The sequence below is a fragment of the Trichophyton verrucosum genome (genome assembly GCF_000151505.1).
Source record: "Trichophyton verrucosum HKI 0517 chromosome Unknown contig01282_1.f1.exp, whole genome shotgun sequence".
Classification (NCBI taxonomy): domain Eukaryota; kingdom Fungi; phylum Ascomycota; class Eurotiomycetes; order Onygenales; family Arthrodermataceae; genus Trichophyton; species Trichophyton verrucosum.
This window is the reverse complement of record NW_003315126.1, coordinates 20,590-36,199: the sequence shown is the minus strand read 5'-3', so window position 1 is coordinate 36,199 and position 15,610 is coordinate 20,590. Positions and strand designations below refer to the sequence as shown.

General features: G+C 44.9%; 2 protein-coding genes across 2 annotated transcripts; one reads left to right on the top strand and one right to left on the bottom strand.

Moving 5' to 3' along the window:
* Nucleotides 1-537: 537 nt before the first annotated feature.
* On the bottom strand, nt 538-9,720 carry TRV_08071 (phosphotidylinositol kinase Tel1, putative; the record flags this gene model as incomplete). The annotated part of the gene is made up of 8 exons (XM_003017859.1): nt 538-557; nt 620-1,577; nt 1,671-2,711; nt 2,770-3,127; nt 3,225-7,668; nt 7,758-8,068; nt 8,123-9,478; nt 9,545-9,720. The coding sequence occupies 8 exons, from the start codon at nt 9,718-9,720 to the stop codon at nt 538-540; spliced, it is 8,664 nt and encodes a 2,887-aa protein (XP_003017905.1).
* A 439-nt stretch (nt 9,721-10,159) lies between these two features.
* TRV_08070 (uncharacterized protein) lies at nt 10,160-15,393 on the top strand (the record flags this gene model as incomplete). The annotated part of the gene is made up of 2 exons (XM_003017858.1): nt 10,160-10,343; nt 10,418-15,393. The coding sequence occupies 2 exons, from the start codon at nt 10,160-10,162 to the stop codon at nt 15,391-15,393; spliced, it is 5,160 nt and encodes a 1,719-aa protein (XP_003017904.1).
* Between the last annotated feature and the right edge of the window lie 217 nt (nt 15,394-15,610).

Genomic DNA, 15,610 nt, shown 5'->3' with positions numbered 1-15,610 from the left:
TGGCTGAATGGGTGCATCTGGGGTATCGAATATTGAGTCAGAAGAGCGAAGTTCAGGATACAGTGTCCTTAACGATGTAGTTAGCTAGCTAGTTAGTTGATTTCCAAGACAGGATTCGTAACCAAAAACAAATCTGGCATCAAACACGTGACGTTGGCCAATTTTCCCCAAGGAGTGCTCTATTTGAGCGACTACATCGTCTTTCACAAAGTTGGGCTATGGTCCGCGTAACCGTCTCGCTAATTCTCCTTCTGCTTTCTCAGATATACATATCACATCGAAGTATCATTAATTTGCTTCGTTTCCCGCAATAATGTATGGTTGAGATACAAAGGTACCAAAGCTAAGCAATATAGTTTGCAAAATTGTAGTGTGCTTCAAACTAGTAAATTATTGACGCAGAGCACATCCCGCTAAAAAGACGTATGTTGGCTATATTTTGCGTAAGACACTAATAGACGCTTCCCTGTGGTTGTAGTATGTAAACTATATGATATATGGTGGGTGAAAGCATCCAAGGGCAAAGATGCGTAAAGGTTAGACGTATGCAGCCCAGCCTATATAGTCTAGTTAGTGTCGTGTTTGCAGGAATTGATGGCTAGATAATTAATATACTTACCACAGTACAGGACAGCAAGGTTCTTTTCATCTGTAGCTTGCTGAATCAACTCGTTGACAGTGGCTGCTACACTCAGTGACTTGCCAAGCTTCTTCCGAACAACCGTCAAAGCTCTATCAGCCTCATTAGGCTCGTTGAGGTTCGTCTTTTTTCTACCTTCGTTGGAGGTGACCGCGCCATTTTCAGCTTCTTGGGCGTCTTGCATCTTTTTCATTCGTAAAGGAGACAACGTCCAGCTGTATAACGGGTCATAACGCAGGACATCTAAAATAGTCATTATACTGTACGACTCTTCACGGAGGGCTGCAAGAGTAAATTCACAACTTCGCCGGAATACTCCTTCGGTTTTTGTAATCCCCATACCGTCCACAAGATCCCTAGTTAGACGGAAGGGCACACTCTCTGGAATTGGTAAAACACGGCCTTGCTCAAATGCAACACCTAAGTCAATATGCACTGCCTCTCCTGTTTCAGTATCCAGAAGGATGTTATGGCCGTGTCGATCTCCCAGGCCTAACACGTGGCCAAGCATGGAAATAGCAGCTGTACTTCTAGTGTATGCCAAACGCTTGCTAAACCAATCATCTGGATTTAGGAATTTCTCCATGAAGAAATATTTCATAACAGGGTGGAAATGGTCAGTAACATGACGGTAGGCTTTGATGCGCTGATCTCGAGATTTGCTCTGAGCGTCATTGATAAATTTGCGGCACTGGTTTGGTTTGAAGTCCCTGGGGAAGTATCGCTGATGTGCCGGTAGCAGGTAGTCATTCAACGGCATCGTGTTTTGGACAAATTCAATAATCCCAGAATTCGATGCCAGTGGTAACACTTTGTACGTTCTGATGCCTAACTTTCGTTGTCTAGTGTCCCTATGGTCTCGGAGAAGGTCACTGACTTGTTCGAAAGTCTGCTCCATTATTGCGTCTTGACGTAAATCATCATTTCCAGATTTAAACTGTATTTAGTAAGAGTTCTATGTCAGTAAAAATTTGTATTGAAACGAGTCAAATACGAGAGTTTGAAGTCGTACCAGTTGTTTATACCGTACCCCATTAGATGCCATAGCAGTAACAATTTTCGGGGCACTAATACCAGACGCGATGGTAAAGGTTGGCTGAAAACTGACCAGATGTGGAACATCGCTATAGTCACAATCGGCACGAAGCGGAATGGTCATAGTAGGTGGTGGTATTTTAGTATTTGAGATGGCGCTCTGCATTCGAGTGCCATATATAGTCTTCTTCAACACCAGCTTGGATCCGCTCTTCACTTTGCCTTCCAATGGTTCTGCCGCAAAGTTCAAGTAGTGGTAGCTGGTATTGTGAATTGCGAGCCATTCACCTGATCTTTTGGACTTTTTCAACACATCCACAATTTTTCCTGCTGCATTATAGCGTGAAACAGCCTTTGGGTCGTTATCCTTCTTAGACCTGCTGTTAACAAATAGGTGGTACATGCCATGGTAGGGATGGTCGATGCAGATTTGGAGAACCAATGCGGATAACAGTGGTTGAAATGTATCTGCAACATCGAGCAATCTTGAAGATAACTGATTCATCAATGAAGCAAACTTCCGGGTCGGCACTTCGCGTAAATATCCTGATACGGCGTTATTAGCTTGTTCATTATCTGAATTGTCAAGCCATAAGGCACAGAAGCGAAGTACATCATTCGCAAAGGTGTCGCAAGCTGTTAAAGATAGGAGATAATTTTCAAGGCATTGATATAAAAATGACTCTCGGCTCTTCTTCAGTCGTTGGTATTCGCGATCATCCAGATCAAACCATTGCTTTGCTTTCGTTCGATGTGTACGAAGCTGGTCCTTCGTCTTTCCGTCAGACGTTTTCATCATTTCCTCAAGATCAGCTACCTCTTTGAGCTTTCTTGTTCGCAAATGCTCTAGCCTGACAAAGTCTTCCAATGTGTCTGGATTCTGTAGCTGCTGGTCACAAAATGTCGCAAATTGATGAAATACAAGACCGGCTTCTCCGCCGGTGTATTCCCCTTTTAGCTCTTTGATAGATGGAGCTAAGTAGCTCTGAATGATGGCATCTGGCTGTTCTAATCTAGCCTCTGCAATGTGGTGTCCCTATTTCATACATTAGAACTCTAGAAAGAATATAATAGGGGCGGGGGGTTAGACTTACTAAGCTAGCCAAAATCTCTGCTACACTCACGGGAATAGTCTGGCTGTGCAAGTCCTTTTGACCACTTAAATTTTGCAGAATCTTGATGGAGGTTTTCATTTCACCTTGATCCCAGAGAACGTTTGCTAGATCAAATGCAGTCGCTGCGTCAATTTTCACCCCTAGTTCAGCGCAGGGTTGAACCAGTTTTGATAATGACATAGCCGATTGGAGGGATGCCTGTGGAATGCCGTGATCTGTACTAATTCTCAGTGATTCTCTTATACACTCAGCCTCTAGAATTTGGGCGTCTCTCGAGCTTAAGTTTGTCATCTTCTTCAAATGTGACCGGCGGCTAATTGACGAGAATATAGCTTCCCTGCTAATCAGTATTTGACTTATATCTTGAAAGCTATGAGAGTATTAGTTACTATTCAGTTTTATCCCAGAGAATTAGGGGATTTTGAAGCTCATACCTTTCTGACTTCAGCCACTCCCCACGACTTGTTAAGCGGTCCCAAACTTCTTGTAAGTGCGAAGAATTGTCCGACATGATTATTTCGTCTATCTCGGTAAGTATTCCTAAAACTGTCATGGAAGATTTCAAAGAGGATAGTGACTGGTTTCCCTGGTTGAGACGGTCAATAATCTCAAGGAAGCAATCATCCAGGGACTTGACTATCTGAATTCTATCCTCTAAACTATTCAAAGCCTGTAAAGATTTGAACAGTGTTCCAGTTGGGGACGTCGTTGTAGGTACCGGTATATCCCACTGTTGCAAGTATATATTTGTTGAAAGCATGTGATCAAAAGCCTCGTTACTAGCGCAAGTTGGGGTGCACGAACGGAACATGGCACTAGAAAGTCCTTGTAGATTTGTGTAATTGAGAGCTTTAATCATTTCAAAGGCTCCCCCGTCGTCTATATTTCGTCCCAGCTTGAGGTCGGTGTCGAAATTCGCGCTCTGGAAGAACAGGTTCTTGAGCCCTGAGCTTTCATGTTCCAACTTCTGCAGTACAGCATCAAGAGATTGATCTTGTTGTATACCATAGAAGGAATCTGGATCATCAATGTTTTTGAATATGCGATGGAGAAGTTCGGTAGATTCTGGTGGTGCTATCGTAGATGACCGTCTAGATGCTCCAGCAGCCTGTGAGTGACATATTTCCAAAAATAACAACGATGTTTTATACATTTGACAGCGAGACGCTGCTGTTGCGGTCAACATAAAGTCAATATCAAGCCACCCATTTCTTTCACCCATGGTGTTCTCTCGGGGTAAAGGCTGGCGTCGAAGGTAGAGAATACACGTTATTATCAAACGAATATGGGGTATAATTGAGTCATTGCTGTTTTGAAGGGTCTCTTTGAAGAGTTCAGAAACTTCAGTTCTAGTTTTCTGGTTACTGTCAATCTCAGATAACAATACGTCATGAAGGATATATGGAAGTAATTGAACTGCGAAGGAAGGAACTTCAAAGATGATTTTTGGTAAAGCCCCAATAACTGCATCATTAGCCACTTTGTTGCATAGAAACAGTGCTAAATGTTGAGCAAACTCAGAGGCCGTATTTGTCGCGTCTCGTTGTGGTAAAGATATAAAACGGGCCATTGCGGATGCTGAGAAGACAAGCATAGGGCATTGATATGGTTCCCATGTTAGAGCTTTCAGTAGGGTCGGGGGTATAATTTGCATGCATTCATCAATCTGAAGATCTCTGGTAATGTTATTCGAGATCATTTGCAGGGTTCTCTCCGCCAGCCCAGCCGGGCCACTGCTGTTAGACAATGAATCACATAGTATACGTAGTATGGCAATTTTCGAGCCAGAGAGAAAACCATCATGGGAACAGTCAAGGAATTCCGATTTCTGTTCTTTTCGAAAGGACGGATCCACCACTCCCGTAGCTGCATATGAACGGCCAAGTACTCGGGCTAGCCACAGACGAAATGATTTGCCCAGAGTTCGATTTTCGACGGAGGACCATAATGTCATTGCATGGGAGGCAGCAACGGCATCCTCACCCAAAACATCATCTCGGAAAGTGTCCGGCCTCTGGAAGCTACCACATAGTTGTGATAAGACGAGATTACTCGTGTGGGCTGTTAACAGGTTCCGTCCTGAGATTTTATCACCCAACAGCTCTAGAATAAGCTCACTTTCGTATGTCCCCTTAATACCGTTCCCGACAAGTTGAATATTCTGAGATGCATGGATTATCCTGCGTAAAGACTCCGTAGACGGTCCATCGAGAGTGCTATATTCTGCTGAGGGGCTATATGTTTTGAGAAAGTCCGAGAACCAAAGGTGGAACTCATGCGCTTTGGCGAGTGTGGCCTTGAAGTGAGCTCTTTGGGTAGTGCTCGCTTGAGGTGCAGACAAGAATTCTCGAAGAGATGCCAATATTGAAACAGCTAGACCGGCAGTAAATGAAGGATTGTCAGAAAGATATGCCTTGCCATTTTCAATTAGATACCAAACCAGGCCAATCGCATCCTCTGCGCAATGAAAATCCGTAAGGAAGGGGCTTAATCCACGTAAAAGCATCTCAAATGGATAATCATATAGTAATATTTGACCCGCCACACAAATCAAGATCTTGAGTTTGCGGATAACTGAGCACGTATGCAGCGAACCAAGGGCCGCGTGCGTCGAGTCCAAAAGTGTTCTTGCAACGAAACAAACTAGGGACGGAGTCCACATAGTTTCAATGTCAAAACCACTCCTCTTGCACAAAAATTCAATTTCATCGAGAAGGTACCTTGCACGGAAGCAAGGTTGCTGACTGAGAGGAAGGGCTGACGCTGAATGGCTCCGTTCATGTATGTTTTGCCAGGCTACTAATGCATGATGAAATGTAGGCCGTTTCTCAAATGCCCTCTGAATCTGTTCCGTTTGATCGATGCTACCAAAGAGAGTAGCGACTGTCTGAGGGAAATATCTCTCTGATAGTTGGAAAAATTTCTCTTTCCCAAGAAGGTTAATCATCCCACGTTCTGCTCCTTTGGCCCCTACCTCTTGTGAAGGGGGCATGCTAATGTCACGAGCGACACTGTATGCCTCAGCCTTATAGAAAGATTCGCATAATAAATCCTCGAATGTTCTCTCTAGACAAGCCTCTATAGCTTTCTTATCATCTTCCTTTTCTCTCATTGCAGTTTGGCCTACAACTTCGTCTTGTATGTCAACAAGAAGCTCACGAAGCGTAGGATACCCAAACACAGCAAATGGAATATCAGTCACAGACTCTTTGTCCATCCAAGTGTAAAGGATCTGTGGCGTAAATAGCTGAAATACTTCCTTAGGACCATCCAAGCCAAGTTCTACAGAAATCTCCTGGAGGCAGGCTTTTGCATGAGGAATAGATGTTGGAACATTCCCAGAAGTCTCAAAAATGCGGTAAATACTCTGGCGAAGAAGTGTATGCCAACGGGACGCAAGCTGCGCAAAGAGGTATAGACGCAATGCAATTCCTTCAGCCCACGTTGAATCCTGGGGTAACCTGTCGATCACATCTTCAAGAATAGCATCATGTTCTTTTAGTACGAACCGACTGAAGATATCCGGTATAAGTTGTGATATATGAAATTTTACTACCAGGTCGCCATCCCGAAGTATTCTGAAAAGGGTAGTTCGAGGAGAGGCTTGTCGGGTCTCCTTCAGGTGAGAAGGGTTTGCTTGTAAGATGGACTCTGATAGATCGGAAAGTCTTATAAGTACTTTTGAGGACCCGAGGCCTTCTCCCAATAAGACGTCAGTAAACCATGCATAAAGCTCAGATGCAGACTCAAACAGATCGTCCCGTTCACTTCCAGTCCAAAGGTTTACAAAGCAACCCACTAGGCTGATGCAAGCGCAAATTGCGGACTCGCACCCTTCGAGCTGATAGGACTCTAGACACTTTTCTCCAAAATATTCTATAACTCTGCAAGCATTAGCCCTGGAGACATCTGGCCGTCCTTTGAAGACGTCAATGACATATTTCCAGCCGACGAGGGTTTCTGTTTCAGTTAAAGTTGTGAGGTATCCTATCAGTGGGCCATCAAGGAGTAAACATGGTTCCTCAGCTAGGCGGATTTTGCAGATTACCATAAGCTGAATAGAGGTCGCAATTCGAACGGAGGCGCTATCTGGAAATAGTGAGACAACGCTGTCACTTCGGTGTATCTTTGAAATAAGACTCGACTCCATGGCCGCGGGCCGTTGGGATGGGAAATCCGTGTCAACATCCATAGCATCACTTGCTTGCGAATTGATTTCATCGGATTGTCTATCTCTTTCCAGTATAGGGACGAGTAGCACACTCATCCGGACTAGGCCACGCAAAATGATATCCTTCGAGTCAAATGGAGCTTTCAACGAGAGAACAATAGGAGCTAACACCTCTAAACATGTATTTAGGTGCTCCTCATCCTTGGAAAATTTATCACATAAACTCGCCCAAAGTTTAAGAACGGAATCTTGGGTGTGCTGGCTCCTTAATGATTGCGGTATGAACTCCATCATGATTATAGAGATGACGCATAGAGAGGTAAGGACTTGGATAATCTCCACAGTGATATGATGCCCCTTATCAGTGCAGAGAGCAGCCCACACCTGATGAAAGGTATCAATTTTATACTGTAAGAGGTCAAGAACCAGAGTCTCGGAAGGGTGGTGTCTAGTAGCGACATAGATTGGTACATTACCCACTATTTCTGAATGAACAGTCGTTTTCTTGCCCGTGAGTGTCAAGTAATCGAGAATTTTTGCATGATGTTGTAAATGCATCCAAACCCTAGAGATGCGATTTACTGGGCCTGTAGAGGATAAATCTGGGTTCGGTATGGACGCTCCAAAACATGACAATAAAATGCCAAGGAGAGGAAAGGGCCGAGCAAAAGTTGCCATATGGCTGGTTTGAACTCTGTCTGTCGGGACTGTAATATTCGCCGAAAATTAGCATTGATCCATTAATTAGACAACGTAGATACTATACCTAGAACCCATTTATTTTTTAGCCACCCACAAGCTTGTTTAACAAGGCTTTGGCTCTGTGTAGCATTTACCTCCGACCACAGTTCTAAAACATTGACCCAAAGATTCAAGGACGAATCGTTGAGGTTTGCAGGACCGTTCATGTCTGCGGAAGACACCAGGGAATCGAGTGTTCGAGCAATATCCGAGTAGCTCAACAACTTAGAGTGAATGGATACAGCCATAAAATGACAGACGGCTCGCGAGATAGCTGGAGAGGATATATTTCGTACACCTAATTCCCATGCTTGAAGCCAAGTTTCCTTGATCTGATCAGATTTGGCGTGCCGGCAGAGAGTAAGACTGTGTACACGAGTTAATAGTGCAATACTGACAAGGTATAATAGTGCAACTTACCTGGTAATTGCAACAATACTCCAAGAAGCGACCACAACATTGTCATCGAGGGTATTTTTAATTAGTTGCCCAAGGAGTGTAGAGAGGCGTCCGACTTCTGGCTCTGTTTCTGATACGATGAATGGTATGAGTTGTAACGCACAAATACGATTATTCCCAGTAGGTCTTGAAGCATCCATCAGAATATCATCAATTCTAGAAAGAAGATGCTGCTTTTTATTCAAGGACTTTTCTTCCGCCAAGTCACGTTTCTCGCGTGAGTGATAATTGTCAATAAGCCTTGAGAATGCCGCTATGAGTGACAAAATTGTCCAATTCTGCATGACTTTCGAGACTCCTGTATTTGGTGAGATAAACTGAAGGCCAACATGCATAGGAATGTTGTGGTGGGAGAAAATTAAATCGTCAACCTGCAGGGCTTCTCTCTCAGGAAGCCGAACATATTCCGAATGCAACCGGTCTACGATACCTTGGATAATTTCGATGTCTAATTCCGGCTGGAGAGCTTGGCCTCTTCTGCATAGGATTTCTTTTCCTATAAGAAGGGTAGCTAGCATCTCCTCTTTGAGCACAACAGACTTTGTAGACCAATACCTTCTAATGGTAGGTATCACGGCGCAAAGGGTATCTTGAACAAGAGTAATGTTCTCCAAGATAGCGATAGAGAGGGTCGTGTTAAGAGCAGTGAAAGCTGCATGGGGTGCGCTTCCCATTGGATTTAGTGAAGCTATATATTTTGAAAGATTATGAAATAGTTTCGGTGCATTCTCGAGCACTGGCATACCTGGACAAGCGACTAACAGCTGTATGCAGACTTCAAGATCCTCAGAGCTGCCCCTTGAATCTTGTTTAGACGATGGGTAAGAGGATTGTGCCGATGTTGGATGGGGAGTTGAACGGCTACTCTGGCTGAACTCTTCTGGTGGTATGGATCGGCCTCGCCGGATGCTCATCTGTAGCGAGTTGCTATCCCCTGCAAGTCCAAGGCCCTGGAGGCAGAATTCTAGCAGATCACACCAGACATCTTTGGAAAGATGTTCAACATGGGGTGGATATTGTAGAATCACTCGCAGGGTTTTTATGTAATCTGCACTTAGAGATTCCCATAACCCTTCCCCAGGGATTGTCAATGAATCAATAACATGGTTAACAAGAGCAATCACAGTTTTCGTCCTAATCCGACGTAGGGAGACTTCAGCTGCAGTTCTAATGACACCAGCGCATTTTGCCAGTCTGCTTGCTGCTTGCGTTTTGGAGACAGCTCGATTCGCTTTACTGAACGTCGATTTCTCAATAGCAATAAATCGGAAAAGAGTCTCAAAGATACCGTGATATACTTTATCGTTCAAAGAGCCCCTATAGATAAGTGTAAGTCACCACATGCGGTTACAGGACCCAGCTGCTGGCGATTTTATAACATACAGTCTAGGAGAGCGCCTGTTTTGAAGCAAGATGTGTTTGAGATCTACACAAAAAGTTAGCCAGTCAATTAACACCGGACGACAAACTGGGGTGTCACCTTCAAGTCCATCTATCCGATCTTTGAGCCTCCCAGAGGATATCAAATTGACTGCCTGATCAACACTAACTTCTCCCATGATGGCGCTCTCAACTCATAGGTATAATTAATGATTGGTATCCCCAGCAGGCCGACATTTCATTCGTTTGTTTTCAATGCAGTCCAAAGATGTCAATATTAGGAGTTGAACTTCAGAAAAAACTCGGTGCGAGACTTAGCTCCATCGTCGTCCATGTCAATTCCAATCAACTAATAATGTAGCCGCTGGTGCAGCTGTGTAGCTAATAATTAGGTGACTAACTACTAACTAGTTAGTTCGCGTTGTGCCTCGCACGTCGTCCTGGTTTCTTTTTTAGGCTTGGCCCGTCTAGTTAAACGGCCTTGGCGTGTTTGTCGCGTTTGGCTTTTGTCCCTAACCTTCAAGTAAGTTAAACTTACTTTGATCTTTCTGCTTCAACAATAAATAACATTGGAAAAAAGGACGCCCTGGACCTCAGCAACGACACGCGGAGTTCATAATGGAGGGCGATGAGAGTTCTGGCAACTTACGGGGCCTATATCAGGACCTGTCAGCCTCGTCCAGGTTTGCTCTTCCCAATGCAGAGAGGCTTGTGGCCGAGTTGGAAGCAACACTTGAGGACTTCCGCAGGCTGTTAGACAAGCCAGCCAAAAACAACGACAGCAGAAAGACTGTTCTTTCAGGTAGGCATCTTGGGGTTGGATAGGCGTTGCGACACTAATGCTCGCGGCTCTTTGCTGATGCTTGCTTTCTTTAGGCAAAATTAAGCTTGACGATGTCGAATATGAGGTCAACGCGGAGTTCCAGCAAGAAGTATTGCAGGTGGCAGATGCTTTGGACGTCGATGAAATTGAGGCTGCGCGCTATTATATTCGTGCACAATCCGATGCTAAGAAGCTAGATCGATCGCCAATCGTCAGCTCTATAATCCGTTTTCACGAACAAAGAGAGTTCGTTCTAGAGTGCCTGAGGCTCATCCTTCACGAGTCTTTTGAGGTAGAACGGGAAGAAACTCAGCTCTTAATGAAGGAATATGTTGCATCGGTACTTGAAATACAGAACGGCCCTTTACGGAATGGCTCGCTATTTGCTAGGAAATGCATGGACGCGATGACAGACATCGAAAAGTGGTTGGTTCTTTTGGGGGAACAGATACAAAAGGCATCAATTGTTGGGCAGTCTCAGGAAGCTGATATTCTTGAAGTTATTGAATATCAAAAGCAAAGTCTTGGGAAACAGCATGAATCTTTAGGAGCCATCGTGTCCTACCTCTTCAAAGGCACCTACACAAGCTCTGAAGACTTCCGCAAACTCATGGAGAAAACGAAAAAGGTCGACAAATTTGACATGCTACTCGTCCATTATGTCCCCTCAATCATAACTGCGGCCTCCCAATATGGCTCATCGGAAGGTCAGGGGATTGAAGACGCAAGATCCTTACACAAAGTGATTGTTGAGTCAAAGGACTCCCAAGGCTGGGTACTCCCCCAGTTTCACGCTGCCACCATAGTCTTTTGGCTAGCGGAGTATAGTGGCTGGTACTTTGATAGCACGGCGGCTGGACCGATTCAAGGTTTAAATTCTGCCGAAGAGTCCGCCAAGCTATCAAAATCACTTCTCGCTGCCCTCGAGGACGGCGGTTTTCACTTTATTCTAAGCATTTGCGCTGGAGTTGGTTTGGATGAATGGAAAAATGCAGAAAGGAACGAGCTGGTTACACTTCTACTAAAGGATGCGGCCCGTCTGACTCTCGAACCCGACGCTCCCTCGCCATATTTCCATTCCTTACTCATGGAGAGTATTGAAGGATTCACCGAGTCTCTGATTGCAAACATGCCCGATGCTATCCGAATGCTGAAGTCGGAAGAAGATACCCAGCGATTGGATCAGATTACTGCGCTCAGGGACTCAGTTTCTCCAAATCTCCACCGGGGTCCCGTAGAGGTTCGCATGCATTTAGAATGTTTACTAACTATAATCGCGTTCTCCTTCGACGGCAGGAATGATGCTGCTCAAGAGTTTTGGTTGGACCCTGACGGTAATTTATACGGATTCCTTCAATGGGTATCAAAACGTCAAACCGTTCCCCGGGCCAGTGCATTTTGCGAGATGTTATGCTCTATTTCAGGTGGGGAAGAGAATTCGGCCGCGGCACATAAATTCCTCATTGACGAGGATTCTCTATCTTCTGCAAAGTTTCGAAGGTCGGCTTCTATGAACTGGACTCAAATGTTCGCCGAAATTCAACTCTATGCTGTGAGAATTACTGAGCGCCCCTCAACGACCCAGTCTTCTACACTACGCCTCCGTAAATTGGAAGTCCCAGATATTGAGGAGCCCGAGAGCCCAATTATGCTTACCAGCTACCTACGTCTCATCAGCCATCTGTCCCGGGAGAATAGTAAAATTCGTGAATGGATTCTGCAACATCAAACCACCAACTTGATCTCGGTACTTCTCACTCTTTGTGGTGCGTCAATCCCTCAGCATCTTCGGGCAGCTATCTTTGTTACTCTGCGATGTTTAATGATAGACCGGACGTCAGCCCATTCAAACGAAATGTGGACTTCTCTGGACAACTGTATCTCTGGCTCAGGCTCTCTTCCACTGGCACTTTCTCCGCTACCCCCCTTGTCTAGCCCACAAGTACGGAACGAGCGGCATGCTTTCCAACGCATCACAGAGAGCTTTGATCAGATGAATGCGTTTGTTGAAATGCTTAACCAGCTGGTTGGTCCTGTATCCGATTCATTGGATTCACAATTGACCCTGCCATTCCCTGAGTCGTTGGGCTCCACGTACCGAATGCCTGGTATTGAGCCTTATGTCGATTATGTAATGGGCCAGGCTTTCGCAAACAGAAGTGTCATGGCTGAAGACAAGGAGTCACATCTCTTGCAGTGGAATTGCATGAATTTTGCTGCTACTGCTCTAGAGTCCTTCAACGAGAATCTTGTTAGCATTGTCAGTCAGCCGTCAATATCCGCACAGCCAAACTGGAAAGTGACATTCTCAACATACCTTCGATTACATCCATTTTCACGTGTTATGGAATGGCTTTTCAACGAAGATGTGCTCAGAGTCTTATTTTCTTGCTCTCACAGAGATGCAGATGGGGTGTCCAAGGCTTCTTCAGACTCCATACTGATTTCCAGCTTGGTCCGGAGTATTGATATCATGAATCTAATTCTCGACCACCAGCCCACATACTTCAATATTGTTCGACCAATAATCAAAAGCTCCGGGCAAGACTCTTCTTTCAACATCGCCAATTCTACCCTTGCATCTTTTGAAGACTGTGTTATTGATAACTTAGGGTTGATTTCTGACCTATGTCTTTATTGCGGGACGGGGCATCCTCAACTGACGCTAACTTCACTGGCTCTTTTGGAAAAGCTGTCAGCTTCCAGAAAGTTAAACAAATCTTCAAATATCTCATCTCGATGGCAATCTACAAACCAGATGGTTGAACAGTTGAACTCCAATGTTGAAGCAGACCGAGTAGCCCGATCACTAGCCTCCCAAATAGATGTAGATATTCGGGAACTAGAGAGTGGTCCAGAATCATCCGGCTACCTTATTAAGATGGGACTACTTCAGCTACTGGATAAGTGCCTCAAGATGTCTCCTGAGAAGCCAACAATTGCTCATCTCCTTCTTGGTTTCTCCTGCCTTGGTAATACCCTCGACATCCCACCAGATGGCTTGTTTGAAAATGGGATTTCCCTTTTACACTCTATACTCGAGTTTGTTAAGGCTTATCCTCTTGGAATGGATGGGGCAGTTATATCCTGGATGATACATCTAAGATGTTTGGGTTTCCAAGTTTTACTGAACCTGTGGGCCTCACCTCTTTCATCTAATCTTACTTTACCGCATCTCCGCGCAGGTCAACTTTTACCAGTGCTCTTCATGTCTCAACCAGTTGTTACCGCAGAGACGTTATGGGACGACTTCCGAACAAACGAGCCTGATTTCTGGCTGTCATCGTCACCCAGCTCGCTATCTGAGCTGCTCATGCTTCGCACACTACTTTATGAATATGCAACGACAGAGGTGCGGGCTGTGTATAAGCAAGGCTCTCCATCTGTCCAGAGGGATACTTTACGGACAATTATGGGAACAACATCAGTCGAGGGTGACCAGAGCGTCGAACATCCCTCTTTGTTTGATCTTTTCGATTTTGCTGATATTGATGTCGGCTTTTCTTATACATGGCCTGAATTGCAGTTCTTTGGTAGCGTCAACGTTGAAAGTTGCGTGAAGACGGAGGAAAACGGAGTGGTTGTGCTTTATGACATTGAAGCACTACAAGAACTCCTTCAGCTTGTGAAAGAGGATCTCGTTGCCGATGGTGTAGTGACATCACAAAACGAGGAGCAAATCATGGCTGAGAAGGAGAAACTTTTACTATTTTTAAGTGCTACTAACGAATTCCGTTATGTTCAATTCAATCGGTTTGTTGCCTTAAAGGCGTGGACAGATCTAGTGACCATCATTACTGCCACTTGCAAAATGGACCCTACATACATGGCTTCCTTCATTCAGCAAACACTGCAACTGATACTACCAAAGTTTGAGTCATCAATAGTCGAAACCCCAGCGGAAGCTATTGAACTGGCCCACCTCGGTGAGACTCTCATTGACAAGCTTGATGAGATACCCACCGATACAAACGGGGATGTGATCGATGAGAGATTGGACTACTTGTTCCAAGTCTGCACAAGCGGCATCCCGCAAACTTCCGACAACATCACACTCCGAGAATCTCTATATCAAATATCCTCGAAACATCTCGCCCGGATTACAGCATCTAGTTCAACAGATGACCGATTCAAGGAGCACGCGCACAGCACCGTCAAGGCTGCAGGGCCTACACTCATGGAAACTATCTGCGATGATGCGTACGGCAGCAGCGAGAGTTGCAGAGTCTCTGCCCTGGTGTTGCTAAACCTCTTAGGGATCCTTGACCAGCAGAGAAATTCTTCCCTTCTGGTCAACTTGATTACCCACTCCAACTATCTTGGAATGTTCCTAGACGTATTGAGGGTAATGCCTTCGGAGTTCCGAAATGCCAAAGCTACAGGTACGCTTCTGATTTTCTGCTCCATAAACAGGGCTGTTTCACTTACAGCCTGCTATCTAGATACCGCACAGCTGTTGCTGTTCTACGAGTCCCAACTATCACTTCTCCAACAACTTTCACAGACGAAGGCTGGCGCATCGCAGCTCCTAGATGCTGGTTTATTCCAGGCTGTGAAGGAATCACAGCTATTTTCTGCTGATCCAGATATAGGCATAGGTGAGGCAAATTTCAACTCTTGGATCCGAGTACCAGTCACCGTCTTTATTAACCAGGAGTTCCTATTAGATATCGACAACAGTGACGCACTTCAGCGATACTATGAACTACTTTTGTCAGTTCTCCAAGTGATTGTGTCCACTATCTTCTCTAGAGGGTTGCATAATCAGGCCATCTGTGACCAGACGAGAGCATTCCTCTCCGAGAACAGACAAAGCATGGTTGGCATATTCAAGCGATGCGCAAAGAGTGGAAGCTCAGATGACCCTAGCATGAAAAAATGCCTGGACAATCTGGCCAAATCGTACACTGCATTGATTGCCTCTGTCGACTTCCTGGACGTAAGTGCATTCCCTCTCCTCCATCTCTTCCCCATCTACACACACCATCCTCATGCACCAGAGGCATCGTTCTTACATACTTCTGAATAGTACGAAGACAGCCAATCCAGCATCACGTCAAAACCAAAATTCTTCTCGTAATCTTCTGGGGCTATTGCAGTTTCTATGCTATGCCTAGTACGGAGTAACACGATATCACTGGATTTTCTTATTTTTGATTCCACCGCGCGTTGTGTTTTCGTTTTTTTTTTTTTGTCTGTAGCTTTAGAGTCATGAAGGGCGCTCAGTTTATGTGTCTATATAAACA